This window comes from Oncorhynchus keta, unplaced genomic scaffold (assembly GCF_023373465.1).
Source record: "Oncorhynchus keta strain PuntledgeMale-10-30-2019 unplaced genomic scaffold, Oket_V2 Un_contig_2383_pilon_pilon, whole genome shotgun sequence".
Taxonomy (NCBI): Eukaryota; Metazoa; Chordata; class Actinopteri; order Salmoniformes; family Salmonidae; genus Oncorhynchus; species Oncorhynchus keta.
In genome coordinates, this window is record NW_026283598.1 from 415001 (window position 1) to 433777 (window position 18777).

General features: G+C 47.4%; 1 protein-coding gene across 1 annotated transcript in view; it reads left to right on the top strand.

Annotated features, from left to right (window-relative positions):
- The window catches only part of LOC118383457 (E3 ubiquitin-protein ligase RBBP6-like), a 39716-nt gene extending 24292 nt beyond the window's left edge, over positions 1 to 15424 (top strand). The window contains exons 10-18 of the mRNA XM_052505453.1: positions 695 to 798; positions 975 to 1588; positions 2396 to 2462; positions 2554 to 2669; positions 4080 to 4433; positions 5985 to 6080; positions 6441 to 7956; positions 8193 to 8558; positions 13398 to 15424. Coding sequence (XP_052361413.1) covers positions 695 to 798; positions 975 to 1588; positions 2396 to 2462; positions 2554 to 2669; positions 4080 to 4433; positions 5985 to 6080; positions 6441 to 7956; positions 8193 to 8558; positions 13398 to 14300 — 4136 coding nt within the window. The 3' untranslated portion in view covers positions 14301 to 15424. The remainder of the gene's footprint in view (positions 1 to 694; positions 799 to 974; positions 1589 to 2395; positions 2463 to 2553; positions 2670 to 4079; positions 4434 to 5984; positions 6081 to 6440; positions 7957 to 8192; positions 8559 to 13397) is intronic.
- The last annotated feature ends 3353 nt before the right edge of the window (positions 15425 to 18777 follow it).

Genomic DNA, 18777 nt, shown 5'->3' on the forward strand with positions numbered 1-18777 from the left:
TACTGAAGCAACACAACATTTATTTAGTGATGAACTAGTCCCCTGATCACTCTACTGAAGCAACACTACATTTATTTAGTGATGATGAACTAGTCCCCTGATCACTCTACTGAAGCAACACAACATTTATTTAGTGATGAACTAGTCCCCTGATCACTCTACTGAAGCAACACAACATTTATTTAGTGATGATGAACTAGTCCCCTGATCACTCTACTGAAGCAACACAACATTTATTTAGTGATGAACTAGTCCCCTGATCACTCTACTGAAGCAACACAACATTTATTTAGTGATGATGAACTAGTCCCCTGATCACTCTACTGAAGCAACACTACATTTATTTAGTGATGAACTAGTCCCCTGATCACTCTACTGAAGCAACACAACATTTATTTAGTGATGAACTAGTCCCCTGATCACTCTACTGAAGCAACACTACATTTATTTAGTGATGAACTAGTCCCCTGATCACTCTACTGAAGCAACACTACATTTATTTAGTGATGATGAACTAGTCCCCTGATCACTCTACTGAAGCAACACTACATCGTTTCCTTTCAATATAAAATGCAGATGATTTAATCTGTGTTTTGGAAATGCAGGGGGGTGGGTCCTTATTGTCTCAATTAACAGTTCTGTTTCCGTTTCACCCCTGACCTCTAACTTCTGTGTATGACCTTTTAACCTCTAGGTATCAGGACCAGTCTGCTGGACTCAGAAGAACACACCTGTTTCACCTGCAAACAGTCAGACGTCTCACCTGACGCTCTCATCGCTAACAAGTTCCTACGACAGGTACACATCACAGAGACGCATTAAGCCAAACCACACCCACACACACACACACACACACACACACATTGACAAACCACACACACTCGGTCGGTCAGTAATTAAACCACACTCATACACACTATAGCTTTATTTATTAATTCAAAATCTCTCCCCCCCCTCTCTCTCTCTCCCCTCAGGCAGTGAATAACTTTAAGAATGAGTCTGGTTACACCAAACCAGCACGAAACAAAACCCTGCAGCAGTCTGCCCCGCCCCCAGCACGGCCTCAGCCATTCAGAACCCTCGGCTCACGCCAGCAGGACCCCCTATTGGCCAGCACTCGCCAGCAGGACCCCGTATTGGCCAGCACTCGCCAGCAGGACCCCCTATTGGCCAGCACCCGCCAGCAGGACCCCCTATTGGCCAGCACTCGCCAGCAGGACCCCCTATTGGCCAGCACTCGCCAGCAGGACCCCTATTGGCCAGCACTCCGCCAGCAGGACCCCCTATTGGCCAGCACTCGCCAGCAGGACCCCCTATTGGCCAGCACTCGCCAGCAGGACCCCCTATTGGCCAGCACCCGCCAGCAGGACCCCCTATTGGCCAGCACTCGCCAGCAGGACCCCCTATTGGCCAACGCCTCTCGCCCCCCAGCCTCCCTCACTCCTCCTGTCACCCTGACACAAAGCCTGCCCATTCAGACCCCACCGATGGGACCGCCTGAGGTGTCAATCTCTCCTGACCCCGCCCCTGAACCACACCGGGCGGAGCCACGGCACTTGGCCAATCACAACGAGCCACCGCCGCCAGGGTGAGTTGCCGGGACTACGGAAGCCGCATCTCAACCGTTGATATTTTGACTGATTTGATTCACTGACTGACTGATTTGATTCACTGACTGACTGATTTGATTCACTGACTGACTGATTTGATTCACTGACTGACTGATTTGATTCACTGACTGACTGATTTGATTCACTGACTGACTGATTTGATTCACTGACTGACTGATTTGATTCACTGACTGACTGATTTGATTCACTGACTGACTGATTTGATTCACTCCTCCTGTCACTGACTGATTCAGACCCCACCGATGGGACCGCCTGAGGTTCACTGACCGACTGATTTGAACCACACTGATTTGAGCCACTGACTGATTTGATTCACTGACTGACTGATTTGATTCACTGACTGATTTGCCACCGACTGACTGATTTGACCGACTGACTGATTTGATTTGACCGACTGACTGATTTGACTGACTGACTGATTTGATTCACTGACTGACTGATTTGATTCACCGACTGACTGATTTGATTTGACCGACTGACTGATTTGATTCACTGACTGACTGATTTGATTCACTGACTGACTGATTTGATTCACTGACTGACTGATTTGATTCACTGACTGACTGATTTGATTCACTGACTGACTGATTTGATTCACTGACTGACTGATTTGATTCACTGACTGACTGATTTGATTTGACCGACTGACTGATTTGATTTGACCACTGACTGATTTGATTTGACCGACTGACTGATTTGATTTCACTGACTGACTGATTTGATTTCACTGACTGATTCATTGGTGTTTTGTTTTTTTCTCTCAGTGAGATGGAGGCGGGGCCTTACATGGTGTCAGAGCCACCAATCAGATCAGCCGACAGCGGACCTCAGGTGAGACACACTAGTTGTATTAGAGGCTACACTGTGACCTGTCGTAGCCTCTGTAATCTCTGTTGAGCTTTCTCTCTGATTGGTTCCCCAGGGATACCACATGCCTATGATTGGTCACCCTCCACCCATAAGGCCCTCCCACCCATCAGGTCCACCTCCACAGCCCTCCCATTCCCACAGAGGAGGACCCAGACCACCTTGGGACAGGTACAACACGGATCATAACAGGGTTACTGTAGAATATAGAGGTCATAACAGGGTTACTGTAGAATATAGAGGTCATAACAGGGTTACTGTAGAATATAGAGGTCATAACAGGGTTACTGTAGAATATAGAGGTCATAACAGGGTTACTGTAGAATATAGAGGTCATAACAGGGTTACTGTAGAATATAGAGGTCATAACAGGGTTACTGTAGAATATAGAGGTCATAACAGGGTTACTGTAGAATATAGAGGTCATAACAGGGTTACTGTAGAATATAGAGGTCATAACAGGGTTACTGTAGAATATAGAGGTCATAACAGGGTCATAACAGGGTTACTGTAGAATATAGAGGTCATAACAGGGTTACTAGAATATAGAGAATATAGAGGTCATAACAGGGTTACTGTAGAATATAGAGGTCATAACAGGGTTACTGTAGAATATAGAGGTCATAACAGGGTTACTGTAGAATATAGAGGTCATAACAGGGTTACTGTAGAATATAGAGGTCATAACAGGGTTACTGTAGAATATAGAGGTCATAACAGGGTTACTGTAGAATACAGGTCATAACAGGGTTACTGTAGAATATAGAGGTCATAACAGGGTTACTGTAGAATATAGAGGTCATAACAGGGTTACTGTAGAATATAGAGGTCATAACAGGGTTACTGTAGAATATAGAGGTCATAACAGGGTTACTGTAGAATATAGAGGTCATAACAGGGTTACTGTAGAATATAGAGGTCATAACAGGGTTACTGTAGAATATAGAGGTCATAACAGGGTTACTGTAGAATATAGAGGTCATAACAGGGTTACTGTAGAATATAGAGGTCATAACAGTAGAATATAGAGGTCATAACAGGGTTAGAATATAGAGGTCATAACAGGGTTACTGTAGAATATAGAGGTCATAACAGGGTTACTGTAGAATATAGAGGTCATAACAGGGTTACTGTAGAATATAGAGGTCATAACAGGGTTACTGTAGAATATAGAGGTCATAACAGGGTTACTGTAGAATATAGAGGTCATAACAGGGTTACCGTAGAATATAGAGGTCATAACAGGGTTACCGTAGAATATAGAGGTCATAACAGGGTTACCGTAGAATATAGAGGTCATAACAGGGTTACCGTAGAATATAGAGGTCATAACAGGGTTACCGTAGAATATAGAGGTCATAACAGGGTTACCGTAGAATATAGAGGTCATAACAGGGTTACCGTAGAATATAGAGGTCATAACAGGGTTACCGTAGAATATAGAGGTCATAACAGGGTTACTGTAGAATATAGAGGTCATAACAGGGTTACTGTAATGCTGTTTTGTCACCTTTGCATAAGAGCTACCAAATGACTCAAGTCTAAATTGTAACCCTCCCCCTCTCTCTCACCCCCCTCCAGACCCTACAGACCTCTTTCTGACCACATCCCCCCCCCACGCCACACCCTTCCTTCCGCCCCAGGCCCAGCCCCTCACCTCTACCCGGGCCCTAACCTCTACCACCCTCCCCCCAACCCCCACTCCATCCCGCCCCAGTCCTACCCCCCTCCTTATTCCACCGGACCCCCTCCCCCTGTTAACTACCCCCCTCAGCCCCTCTACCCACACGGCCAGATGCCTCCGGGGGTTAATGCCCCCTGGGTTCCCCCTCCCAATACCCAGCCCCACTCGCTGGGCCCCCCGCCCCTCCTACCCTCCGGACCCCCCCTCTCCAAGGAGGACTTCTACAGACAGAGGAGACTCCAACAGGAACAGTGAGTTGCACCTGATTTCATTCATTGTAATGATGCTGCGAGGCCTGAGGCTGGTAGCTTCACATTGCTGGGATTAGTAAACAGTTGCTGGTTTACAGTTGTTGGTTTAATTGCTACCTGTGTTAAACGCAGAGGCCAAACTAGCCCAACAAGGCATGGCACAGAATGTTACCCCGGGCTAGTAGTGGGGCAGAATGTTACCCCGGGCTAGTAGTGGGGCAGAATGTTACCCCGGGCTAGTAGTGGGGCAGAATGTTACCCCGGGCTAGTAGTGGGGCAGAATGTTACCCTGGGCTAGTAGTGGGGCAGAATGTTACCCTGGGCTATGGTAGTGGGGCAGAATGTTACCCTGGGCTAGTAGTGGGGCAGAATGTTACCCTGGGCTAGTAGTGGGGCAGAATGTTACCCTGGGCTAGTAGTGGGGCAGAATGTTACCCTGGGCTAGTAGTGGGGGGCAGAATGTTACCCTGGGCTAGTAGTGGGGCAGAATGTTACCCTGGGCTAGTAGTGGGGCAGAATGTTACCCCGGGCTAGTAGTGGGGCAGAATGTTACCCTGGGCTAGTAGTGGGGCAGAATGTTACCCTGGGCTAGTAGTGGGGCAGAATGTTACCCTGGGCTAGTAGTGGGGCAGAATGTTACCCTGGGCTAGTAGTGGGGCAGAATGTTACCCTGGGCTAGTAGTGGGGGGGGCTAGTAGTGGGGCAGAATGTTACCCTGGGCTAGTAGTGGGGCAGAATGTTACCCTGGGCTAGTAGTGGGGCAGAATGTTACCCTGGGCTAGTAGTGGGGCAGAATGTTACCCTGGGCTAGTAGTGGGGCAGAATGTTACCCTGGGCTAGTAGTGGGGCAGAATGTTACCCGGGCTAGTAGTGGGGCAGAATGTTACCCTGGGCTAGTAGTGGGGCAGAATGTTACCCTGGGCTAGTAGTGGGGCAGAATGTTACCCGGGATAGTAGTGGGGCTAGTAGTGGGGCAGAATGTTACCCTGGGCTAGTAGTGGGGCAGAATGTTACCCTGGGCTAGTAGTGGGGCAGAATGTTACCCTGGGCTAGTAGTGGGGCAGAATGTTACCCTGGGCTAGTAGTGGGGCAGAATGTTACCCCGGGCTAGTAGTGGGGCAGAATGTTACCCAGAATGTTACTCTGGGCTAGTAGTGGGGCAGAATGTTACCCTGGGCTAGTAGTGGGGCAGAATGTTACCCTGGGCTAGTAGTGGGGCAGAATGTTACTCTGTTAGTGGGGCAGAATGTTACCTGGGCTAGTAGTGGGGCAGAATGTTACCCCGGGCTAGTGGGGCAGTGGCTAGGCAGAATGTTACCCGGGCTAGTAGTGGGGCAGAATGTTACCCCGGGCTAGTAGTGGGGCAGAATGTTACTCTGGGCTAGTAGTGGGGCAGAATGTTACCCCGGGCTAGTAGTGGGGCAGAATGTTACCCCGGGCTAGTAGTGGGGCAGAATGTTACCCCGGGCTAGTAGTGGGGCAGAATGTTACCCTGTTACCTTCAGACATGCATTATGGGATGTGACCAGTCCTGTCTCTCTGTGTTACCAGGGTAACGTCCAAGCTGGATGAGTTCACTAAAGACTTTGCCAAAGAGCTGATGGAATACAGACCTGCTCCCAAGAGACGGAGACGCTCCTACTCCAGGTAACACGATGACATCTCATCATATTTCTGGATTAAACCTCTTGAACTGTTCATAGACATATCTTCTCTGACAGAGACATATCTAGGACAGAGATGATATGAATTGTGTAGAGATGGTAAACAGACATATCTTCTCTGACAGAGACCTATCTAGGACAGAGATGATATGAATTGTGTAGAGATGGTAAACAGACATATCTTCTCTGACAGAGACATATCTAGGACAGAGATGATATGAATTGTGTAGAGATGGTAAACAGACATATCTTCTCTGACAGAGACATATCTAGGACAGAGATGATATGAATTGTGTAGAGATGGTAAACAGACACATATCAAGTGTTTTTCTCTCCTCCCCAGGTCTCGTTCCTACAGTCGTTCTCCGTTCAGCCGTTCCCCCTACTCCCGATCCCCTCGCTCCCGCTCCAGGTCTTACTCGTACACCCCCAGTCGCTCCCGCTCCCGTTCCAGGTCTTACGGACGCTCCCCCTTCTCCAGACGCAACGGGGGCCGGGGAGGACGCAGCCGCTCCTACGGCCGCTCGCCACGGTCCCGCTCACGCTCCCGTTCCTACGGCTACCGTCGCTCCGGCTCTCCTCGCTCCCCTCCGCCTTACCGAGGTGGTGGTGGTGGTGGGGGGGGCTGGGAAGGAGGAGACGGAGCTGAAGGAGGAGGAGGAGGGGGGTATCGGCCCAGGTCTCGCTCCCCGGGGGGCTACAGGAGGAGCAGGAGTCCTGGAGGGGTTAGAGGTCACCATAAGCCCCCTCCTCGAGAGCCGGCTCCTTACGAGCCTAAAGGCGGACCTGACCTGTCTCCCGGCGGCAGGGAGCGCTGGGAGAGAGACAGCTACAGACAGTGGGAGAAAGAGTACAGGGACTGGTACAACAAGTACTACAAAGACTACAGTACCCAGCATGCCTCGGTGCACCACCGCGGTGGCCGGGGCAGCAGAGAGAGGGACCGCCTCACCCCTCCGCCTAGAGACTACTCCCCCCAGGGGCGGGTGAGGAGGGGTGAGCGAGGGGGACCTCCCGGACCCCACAGAACTCACCACGCCTTGTCCGCTCTGCCCTCTGCCTCCATCAGAGGGGGCGGAAGTAAGGAACGCACGCAGGGGGGAACCAAAACGTCAGAGGGCGGAACTAAAACTCTGAAAGGGAAGAAACTGAAGAAAAAGAAGAACGGGGAGGAGCCGGATTCAGCCGACCAATCGCTGGACAGGGGAGACGCCACACCCGTCAGGGACGAGCCAATGGACGATCTCCACACCCTGACCCCTAGCAAAGCCCCACCCACCTCCACCAAGGTCTCGAGCAATAAGGCAGCGCTGCTGTCCGCTAAAACCCCTCCCACCTCGTCCGGCCAATCAGAGAAGAGCAGGAAGGAGAAGGTGGGTAAGGTGAAAGTAAAGACGGAGGGAAAGGTGAAAGGAGAGAAGGTTAAGAGAAAGACTGGAGGAGAGGCGACAGTCACAGCCTCTAAGGTCAAAGAGTCTTCAGCCGCTAAACCAATCAAAGCATCCAAGGTCAAACCGGACGAGCCAATCAGGAGAGAGAAGGGGCGGAGCACCCCTACTGTTCGAGGAGGTTTGGCTAAACTCCCCTGCCCCTGCCCCGCCCCCTCCCCCATCACCCCCACGACCTCCCTAAACACCTGGGCGACGCCCGGGGGGGGAGGAGAGATCCCATTCACAGTGTCGGGGTACGCCCCCCTGGTCGCCCCCTCCAGCCTGCACCTCCCTCCCCAGCAGAGAAGAGGAGGAGGGTGGAGGAAAGGGGGAGGGGGATGGACAGGGGGATGGGGGGGCCCCCGGCTAAGCTCCGCCGCGCCGAGGGTCCGTATCCCCAGAGAGGACTTCCTGCCAAGCCTTCCCTCCTCCTGAACCTGGCATGCAGAGAGTCGGGTAGAGGAGAGGGTCTGCTCCCCATCCCTGGTTCCTCACAGACAGGGAGGCTAGACCGTTTCCATCCCATCTCCATCTCCATCCCTGGTTCCTCCATGGACCTGGGGAGAGAGGGGAGAGGCGACGGGCTGCTGCCCACCCCAGGGAGCTCTGAGGCAGGCAGAAGAGAGAGTGACAGGGGGTCTATCTGGCCTCTCATGGGTCTGCAGGTCAAACCCTTCCCCCAGAGGAGAATAAAACTGAACAGAGACCTGGGGAGGAACAGCAGTATGGCCCGCCCAGAGGAGAGACCAGCTCCAGCTGCTAATATCACCACCACTATCACCTCTACTGGAGAGAGACCTGCTGGTCCTGAGAGAGGAGGAGCAGAGAGGGACGGAGGGACGGAGAGGGTGGCGGTGATGGTGGAGCGGAGGTCGTCTGGCGAGAGGTCAGAGGTCAGGTCTGTTAGGTCCGAGAGGCCGTCGTCAGGGGAACGTTTGCCGGAGAGAGGAGGAGGAGGAGGAGGAGGAAGGTCAGTCTCTCTAGACCGCATGACCATCGCGGAACGCTCGGCCATCGCTAAGAAACCTGATGTCACCGGGAGAGAACAGAGAGCGAGCACACGCCGCCCGCTGAGAGAGAGAGACCAGCTGAGAGCTCCAAGGAGAGAGAGAGACCAGCATCGGCCAAGACGGGCAGGTCATTATCCAGGGAGAAGTCAGCCACCAGGGAACAGAAAGGAGAGAAGACGTCGTCCTCCGTAGACAGACCTGCCTCTACAGGAGAGCGAGCGGCAGGGTCCCAGAGAGAGACTGTAGCTGAAGACAGAGCAGTGGTGGTGGTGGTGGTGAAGGAGGGTTCTGGTTCTGGAAAGACCAGAAAGATCAGCAGAAAGAGTTCTGAGCCCACGACCCACCACTCATCAGACCACTCTGTCACTTCAACTGGGTGAGTTGCCCTTTCGACCTCTGACCTTCCAACGGTTCTTTATTAGCCCGTGTTGTTAATCAACAATCATCATCAGCGTTCTAGAGCGTTCTCCTTTAGTTAACACTATCAGCGTTCTAGAGCGTTCTCCTTTAGTTAACACTATCAGCTTTCCCCTTTAGTTAACACTATCAGCGTTCTAGAGCGTTCTCCTTTAGTTAACACTATCAGCGTTCTAGAGCGTTCTCCTTTAGTTAACACTATCAGCGTTCTAGAGCGTTCTCCTTTAGTTAACACTATCAGCGTTCTAGAGCGTTCTCCTTTAGTTAACACTATCAGCGTTCTAGAGCTTTCTCCTTTAGTTAACACTATCAGCGTTCTAGAGCGTTCTCCTTTAGTTAACACTATCAGCGTTCTAGAGCGTTCTCCTTTAGTTAACACTATCAGCGTTCTAGAGCTTTCTCCTTTAGTTAACACTATCAGCGTTCTAGAGCTTTCTCCTTTAGTTAACACTATCAGCGTTCTAGAGCGTTCTCCTTTAGTTAACACTATCAGCGTTCTAGAGCTTTCTCCTTTAGTTAACACTATCAGCGTTCTAGAGCGTTCTCCTTTAGTTAACACTATCAGCGTTCTAGAGCGTTCTCCTTTAGTTAACACTATCAGCGTTCTAGAGCGTTCTCCTTTAGTTAACACTATCAGCGTTCTAGAGCGTTCTCCTTTAGTTAACACTATCAGCGTTCTAGAGCGTTCTCCTTTAGTTAACACTATCAGCGTTCTAGAGCGTTCTCCTTTAGTTAACACTATCAGCGTTCTAGAGCGTTCTCCTTTAGTTAACACTATCAGCGTTCTAGAGCGTTCTCCTTTAGTTAACACTATCAGCGTTCTAGAGCGTTCTCCTTTAGTTAACACTATCAGCGTTCTAGAGCGTTCTCCTTTAGTTAACACTATCAGCGTTCTAGAGCTTTCTCCTTTAGTTAACACTATCAGCGTTCTAGAGCGTTCTCCTTTAGTTAACACTATCAGCGTTCTAGAGCTTTCTCCTTTAGTTAACACTATCAGCGTTCTAGAGCGTTCTCCTTTAGTTAACACTATCAGCGTTCTAGAGCTTTCTCCTTTAGTTAACACTATCAGCGTTCTAGAGCGTTCTCCTTTAGTTAACACTATCAGCGTTGCCCTCTACTGTGAGAATTGTGATCGAATATTCTGCACAGACCGGTGCAACAACCAATCAGAGCTGCAGTAGGCCTATATGCAAATAGCCATTGCCTTATATGGATCTGTGCCATTCACTGAACAAATAACCACAGTAGTCTACTTGGCCACTGTTTAAAACTGGAACTTAAAGCAGGTAGGGCCTTCACAGTAAACGGGTGGGGCCTTCCCAGTCTAGGCCTTCCCAGTAAACGGGCGGGACCTTACAGTAAACGGGTTCTAGAGGGCCTTAACAGTAAATCGGGCGGGGCCTTCTACTGTGAGAATTGGGCCTTCGCAGTATTCTTCACAGTAAACGGGCGGGGCCTTCAAGTAAACGGGCGGGGCCTTCCCAGCTGCAGTAGGGCCTTCAAGTAAGCGGGTGGGGCCTTATATGGGGTGGGGCCATTCACTGAACAAATAACCACAGTAAGTCGGGTGGGGCCTTCCAGTAAACGGGCGGGGCCTTCCCAAACGGGTAGGGCCTTCACAGTAAACGGGTGGGGCCTTCACAGTAAACGGGCGGGGCCTTCACAGTAAACGGGTGGGGCCTTCACAGTAAACGGGCGGGGCCTTCGCAGTAAACGGGCGGGGCCTTCGCAGTAAACGGGCGGGGCCTTCACAGTAAACGGGCGGGGCCTTCACAGTAAACGGGCGGGGCCTTCACAGTAAACGGGTGGGGCCTTCACAGTAAACGGGCGGGGCCTTCGCAGTAAACGGGCGGGGCCTTCGCAGTAAACGGGCGGGGCCTTCGCAGTAAACGGGCGGGGCCTTCGCAGTAAACGGGCGGGGCCTTCGCAGTAAACGGGCGGGGCCTTCGCAGTAAACGGGCGGGGCCTTCGCAGTAAACGGGCGGGGCCTTCGCAGTAAACGGGCGGGGCCTTCGCAGTAAACGGGCGGGGCCTTCACAGTAAACGGGCGGGGCCTTCGCAGTAAACGGGCGGGGCCTTCACAGTAAACTGCCGCCGGAAGTTGCACAGTATTTTCACAACATTGAAGTTTGAGCTCAGCTGACCTGAAATGTCTCAGTCCCGAAACAAATGAGGGAACAGAATGGTTCCTAACCCCTGATCCTAGATCTGTGTATATAACATGGGTATAATGGTTTCTAACCCCTGATCCTAGATCTGTGTATATAATGGTTTCCAACCCCTGATCCTAGATCTGTGGGTATAATGGTTTCCAACCCCTGATCCTAGATCTGTGTATGGGGCCTTCCAGTAAATCCTAGATCTGTGGGTATAATGGTTTAACCCCTGGTTTCAACCCCTGCTAGATCTGTGTATATAACATGGGTATAATGGTTTCTAACCCCTGATCCTAGATCTGTGGGCCTTCTAGATCTGTGTATATAACATGGGTATAATGGGCCTTCCTAGATCTGTGTATATAACGGGTATAATGGGGCCTTCAGTATAATGGGATCCTAGATCTGTGTATATAATGGTTTCCAACCCCTGATCCTAGATCTGTGTATATAACATGGGTATAATGGTTTCCAACCCCTGATCCTAGATCTGTGTATATAACATGGGTATAATGGTTTCTAACCCCTGATCCTAGATCTGTGTATATAACATGGGTATAATGGTTTCCAACCCCTGATCCTAGATCTGTGTATATAATGGTTTCCAACCCCTGATCTTAGATCTGTGTATATAACATGGGTATAATGGTTTCTAACCCCTGATCCTAGATCTGTGTATATAACATGGGTATAATGGTTTCTAACCCCTGATCCTAGATCTGTGTATATAACATGGGTATAGTGCTTCCTAGTTGATGTTCTCTCTAACCCCTGATCCTAGATCTGTGTATATAACATGGGTATAATGGTTTCTAACCCCTGATCCTAGATCTGTGTATATAACATGGGTATAATGGTTCTAGTCCCAACCCCTGATCCTAATCAAATAAGGGATCTGGTATATAACATGGGTATAATTTCCAACCCCTGATCCTAGATCTGTGTATATAACATGGGTATAATGGTTTCCAACCCCTGATCCTAGATCTGTGGGTATAATGGTTTCCAACCCCTGATCCTAGATCTGTGTATATAATGGTTTCCAACCCCTGATCCTAGATCTGTGGGTATAATGGTTTCCAACCCCTGATCCTAGATCTGTGTATATAACATGGGTATAATGGTTTCTAACCCCTGATCCTAGATCTGTGTATATAATGGTTTCCAACCCCTGATCCTAGATCTGTGTATATAACATGGGTATAATGGTTTCCAACCCCTGATCCTAGATCTGTGGGTATAATGGTTTCCAACCCCTGATCCTAGATCTGTGGGTATAATGGTTCCTAGTTGATGTTCTCTCTAACCCCTGATCCCTGGGTATAATGGTTTCAACCCCTGATCCTAGATCTGTGTATATAACATGGGTATAATGGTTTCTAACCCCTGATCCTAGATCTGTGTATATAACATGGGTATAATGGTTTCTAACCCCTGATCCTAGATCTGTGTATATAACATGGGTATAATGGTTTCTAACCCCTGATCCTAGATCTGTGTATATAACATGGGTATAATGGTTTCTAACCCCTGATCCTAGATCTGTGTATATAACATGGGTATAATGGTTTCTAACCCCTGATCCTAGATCTGTGGGTATAATGGTTTCTAACCCCTGATCCTAGATCTGTGTATATAACATGGTTATAATGATTCCTAGTTGATGATCTCTCTAACCCCTGATCTTGGATCTGTGTATATAACATGGGTATAATGGTTGATGATCTCTCCAACCCCTGATCCTAGATCTGTGTATATAACATGGGTATAATGCTTCCTAGTTTTCTAACCCCTGATCCTAGATCTGTGGTATATAACATGGGTATAATGATCCTAGTGTATATCAACCCCTGATCCTAGATCTGTGGGTATAATGGTTTCCAACCCCTGATCCTAGATCTGTGGGTATAATGGTTTCCAACCCCTGATCCTAGATCTGTGTATATAACATGGGTATAATGCTTCCTAGTTGATGATCTCTCTAACCCCTGATCCTAGATCTGTGTATATAACATGGGTATAATGCTTCCTAGTTGATGATCTCTCTAACCCCTGATCCTAGATCTGTGTATATAACATGGGTATAATGCTTCCTAGTTGATGATCTCTCTAACCCCTGATCCTAGATCTGTGTATATAACATGGGTATAATGCTTCCTAGTTGATGATCTCTCTAACCCCTGATCCTAGATCTGTGTATATAACATGGGTATAATGCTTCCTAGTTGATGATCTCTCTAACCCCTGATCTTGGATCTGTGTGTTCCAGCAGCAGCAGCAGGTCTGAGCCGAGCCAGAGCCAGGGTGCTGTGTCAAAACCCCGGGACCCCAGACCCAGAGGAGACCCAGTCCCGTCCAGTTCCCCAGCCCAGGCAGGGAGAGGAGGGACCGTGGGACCGGAGGAGTCCTCATCCAGCCTCCACCCCGGTCCAAGTGGGAGAGAGAGGAGGAGGAGGAGGAAGAGGAGCAGCACTCAGCGTCCAGGGAGAATGGGGCGTTGGCGGTTTCCTCCTCCGTGCCCAGAGACGCTCTGAGGAGAGAAGTCTCACCAGCACCGCCTAGTGGCCAAAGCAGGGAGGTGCAGGGTAGTGTCTCTAAAACAGCCAACACAGAGGGGAGGAGAGGGAGGGAGGAGGGGACTAGAAGGAGGGAGGAAGGCAGAGGGCTTAAAAAGGGGCAGGTGAACTTCAGAAAACCAGCTAAGACCGAATCCAGAGGAGTGAAGGAGGAAGGAAGAGGAGGGGTAGGGAGGGAGGAGAGTCGAGGGGCGGGACCAGAGCCAAGGCGACAGCGTCTGTGTTCTGACCTGGGTAGAGAGACGGACGAGGCAGCCTTCGTCCCCGACTACAGCGAAGGGGAGGGGTCAGACGGGGAGCGGGGCAGTGGCCTGAGCCATAGCCCCTCTCACAACACCCAGAGCCCCGCCTCCCAGAGCCCCGGCGGCTCCCCTAGCAACCACAGCGGCTCCACGGCGACGGACAAGAAGAAGAAGAAGAAACACAAGAAACATAAAAAACACAAGAAGCACAAGAAGCATTGTGCCGACGTCGAGCCTCCCGTCGAAGGAAGGAAGGAACACAAACACAAGAGCAAGAAGAAGAAGCACAGGAAGACTAAAGAGGAAGAGGGAGGAGGAGGAGGAGGAGGGGAGGCAGAGGAGAAGACTGGGCAGGAGTCAGCCACCATCTGAGACCCTGCTAGCTCCGTTAGCATCTAGCTCATGGTTACAACTGAGACTGCTAGCTCATGCTAGCTCCGTTAGCATCTAGCTCATGGTTACAACCTGAGTTTTTTTTTTCCTAGTTCATGCTAGCTCTTTTAGCATCTAGCTAAAGACTACAACTGAGACTGCTAGCTCCGTTAGCATCTAGCTAATGGTTACAACCCGAGTTTGCTAGTTTATGCTAGCTCCGTTAGCATCTAGCTAATGGTTACAACCCGAGTTTGCTAGTTTATGCTAGCTCCGTTAGCATCTAGCTAATGGTTACAACCTGAGTTTGCTAGTTTATGCTAGCTCCGTTAGCATCTAGCTAATGGTTACAACCAGAGTTTGCTAGTTTATGCTAGCTCCGTTAGCATCTAGCTAATGGTTACAACCTGAGTTTGCTAGTTTATGCTAGCTCCGTTAGCATCTAGCTAATGGTTACAACCCGAGTTTGCTAGTTTATGCTAGCTCCGTTAGCATCTAGCTAATGGTTACAACCTGAGTTTGCTAGTTTATGCTAGCTCCGTTAGCATCTAGCTAATGGTTACAACCTGAGTTTGCTAGTTTATGCTAGCTCCGTTAGCATTTAGCTAAAGGTTAAAACTGGACAAAACCTTCTTGGGGGATACTTTGTCAAATTATTTTAAATACTTAAGCTGAGCTGGATATAGTTTGTTTGTCTATAATGGAACCACTGGAATAAGTGGAGCTCACCTCAGATATTTGTAAGTATTTTCGTGTTAATGTGATGCTGTCTCTCTGATGCAGGTTCTCTGTGAATGTGTTTTTGTACAAAGATGATGCTGCATTATATTCAATTACCCTGATATATGGCTATAAGGTGTCTGAAACTCTGAAGTGTCCCAAATTTAACCCTGTTCACTATATAGTACACTACGTAATGGGCCCTAGTCTTGCAGGACTCTGGTCGAATGTAGTTCACTATAAAGGGATTAGAGGTTAATTTGGGACACCTCCCTGATGTATAGTAGGTTATATCATCATGTTCATATGAACTGATCTGCAGCCGGGCTAACTGATCTGAAGTCAGGCTAAGTGAATGGTGACTAGTGGAAGTTACTGTTATTAAACTTTGTTTTCCCTTTAAACTTTCTGACTGTTGTCTTTTCATTTATAGTTTGGTGAATAAAACAGTTCTTGTGTTTTATTGACTTTGACACATTTTTCACACGTTTAAATGGTTTATTTTCTACACTTGTAAAACCATCTTATGTCCAGAACCTTTTTGATCAGCCATTCATTGGAGTTCAACACTTCTCTCATTAAAACACCATATGTACATTTAGCTGAGTCACCAGTCCGTAATGATAAGCTGGTTAGTCACCAGTCTGTAATAAGCTGGTTAGTCACCAATCCGTAATGATAAGATGGTTAGTCACCAGTCTGTAATGATAAGCTGGTTAGTCACCAATCCGTAATGATAAGATGGTTAGTCACCAATCCGTAATGATAAACTGGTTAGTCACCAGTCCATAATGATAAGCTGGTTAGTCACCAATCCATAATGATAAACTGGTTAGTCACCAGTCCGTAATGATAAGATGGTTAGTCACCAATCCATAATGATAAGATGGTTAGTCACCAATCCATAATAAGCTGGTTAGTCACCAATCCGTAATAAGCTGGTTAGTCACCAATCCGTAATGATAAGCTGGTTAGTCACCAATCCATAATGATAAACTGGTTAGTCACCAGTCCGTAATGATAAGATGGTTAGTCACCAATCCATAATGATAAACTGGTTAGTCACCAATCCGTAATGATAAGATGGTTAGTCACCAATCCGTAATGATAAACTGGTTAGTCACCAGTCCGTAATGATAAGATGGTTAGTCACCAATCCATAATGATAAACTGGTTAGTCACCAATCCGTAATGATAAACTGGTTAGTCACCAATCCATAATGATAAGATGGTTAGTCACCAATCCGTAATGATAAACTGGTTAGTCACCAGTCCGTAATGATAAGATGGTTAGTCACCATCCATAATGATAAACTGGTTAGTCACCAATCCATAATGATAAATGGTTAGTCACCAATCCGTAATGATAAACTGGTTAGTCACCAGTCCGTAATGATAAGCTGGTTAGTCACCAGTCCGTAATGATAAGCTGGTTAGTCACCAGTCCATAATGATAAACTGGTTAGTCACCAATCCATAATGATAAGCTGGTTAGTCACCAATCCGTAATGATAAGCTGGTTAGTCACCAATCCATAATGATAAACTGGTTAGTCACCAATCCATAATGATAAACTGGTTAGTCACCAATCCATAATGATAAACTGGTTAGTCACCAGTCCATAATGATAAACTGGTTAGTCACCAGTCCATAATGATAAACTGGTTAGTCACCAATCCATAATGATAAACTGGTTAGTCACCAGTCCATAATGATAAACTGGTTAGTCACCAATCCGTAATGATAAGCTGGTTAGTCACCAATCCATAATGATAAACTGGTTAGTCACCAGTCCATAATGATAAACTGGTTAGTCACCAATCCATAATGATAAGATGGTTAGTCACCAATCCGTAATGATAAGCTGGTTAGTCACCAATCCGTAATGATAAGCTGGTTAGTCACCAATCCGTAATGATAAGCTGGTTAGTCACCAATCCGTAATGATAAACTGGTTAGTCACCAATCCATAATGATAAGATGGTTAGTCACCAATCCATAATGATAAGCTGGTTAGTCACCAATCCGTAATGATAAGCTGGTTAGTCACCAATCCATAATGATAAGCTGGTTAGTCACCAATCCGTAATGATAAGCTGGTTAGTCACCAATCCATAATGATAAACTGGTTAGTCACCAATCCATAATGATAAGATGGTTAGTCACCAATCCATAATGATAAACTGGTTAGTCACCAATCCATAATGATAAGATGGTTAGTCACCAATCCATAATGATAAGCTGGTTAGTCACCAATCCGTAATGATAAACTGGTTAGTCACCAATCCATAATGATAAACTGGTTAGTCACCAATCCATAATGATAAGCTGGTTAGTCACCAGTCCGTAATGATAATGATAAGCTGGTTAGTCACCAATCCGTAATGATAAGCTGGTTAGTCACCAATCCATAATGATAAGCTGGTTAGTCACCAATCCGTAATGATAAGCTGGTTAGTCACCAATCCATAATGATAAGCTGGTTAGTCACCAATCCATAATGATAAGCTGGTTAGTCACCAATCCATAATGATAAGCTGGTTAGTCACCAATCCATAATGATAAACTGGTTAGTCACCAATCCATAATGATAAGCTGGTTAGTCACCAATCCGTAATGATAAACTGGTTAGTCACCAATCCATAATGATAAACTGGTTAGTCACCAATCCATAATGATAAACTGGTTAGTCACCAATCCATAATGATAAGCTGGTTAGTCACCAATCCATAATGATAAACTGGTTAGTCACCAATCCGTAATGATAAGATGTCACCAATCCGTAATGATAAGCTGGTTAGTCACCAATCCATAATGATAAGCTGGTTAGTCACCAATCCGTAATGATAAGCTGGTTAGTCACCAATCCATAATGATAAGCTGGTTAGTCACCAATCCATAATGATAAGATGGTTAGTCACCAATCCATAATGATAAGCTGGTTAGTCACCAATCCGTAATGATAAGATGGTTAGTCACCAATCCATAATGATAAGCTGGTTAGTCACCAATCCGTAATGATAAGACTGGTTAGTCACCAATCCATAATGATAAGATGGTTAGTCACCAATCCATAATGATAAGCTGGTTAGTCACCAATCCATAATGATAAGCTGGTTAGTCACCAGTCCATAATGATAAACTGGTTAGTCACCAATCCATAATGATAAGCTGGTTAGTCACCAATCCATAATGATAAACTGGTTAGTCACCAATCCATAATGATAAGCTGGTTAGTCACCAGTCCGTAATGATAAGCTGGTTAGTCACCAATCCATAATGATAAGCTGGTTAGTCACCAATCCATAATGATAAGATGGTTAGTCACCAGTCCGTAATGATAAGCTGGTTAGTCACCAATCCGTAATGATAAGCTGGTTAGTCACCAATCCGTAATGATAAGCTGGTTAGTCACCAATCCGTAATGATAAGATGGTTAGTCACCAATCCATAATGATAAGCTGGTTAGTCACCAATCCGTAATGATAAGCTGGTTAGTCACCGGTCCGTAATAAGCTGGTTAGTCACCAATCCGTAATGATAAGCTGGTTAGTCACCAATCCGTAATGATAAACTGGTTAGTCACCAATCCATAATGATAAGATGGTTAGTCACCAATCCGTAATGATAAACTGGTTAGTCACCAGTCCATAATGATAAGATGGTTAGTCACCAATCCATAATGATAAGATGGTTAGTCACCAATCCGTAATGATAAACTGGTTAGTCACCAGTCCATAATAATAAACTGGTTAGT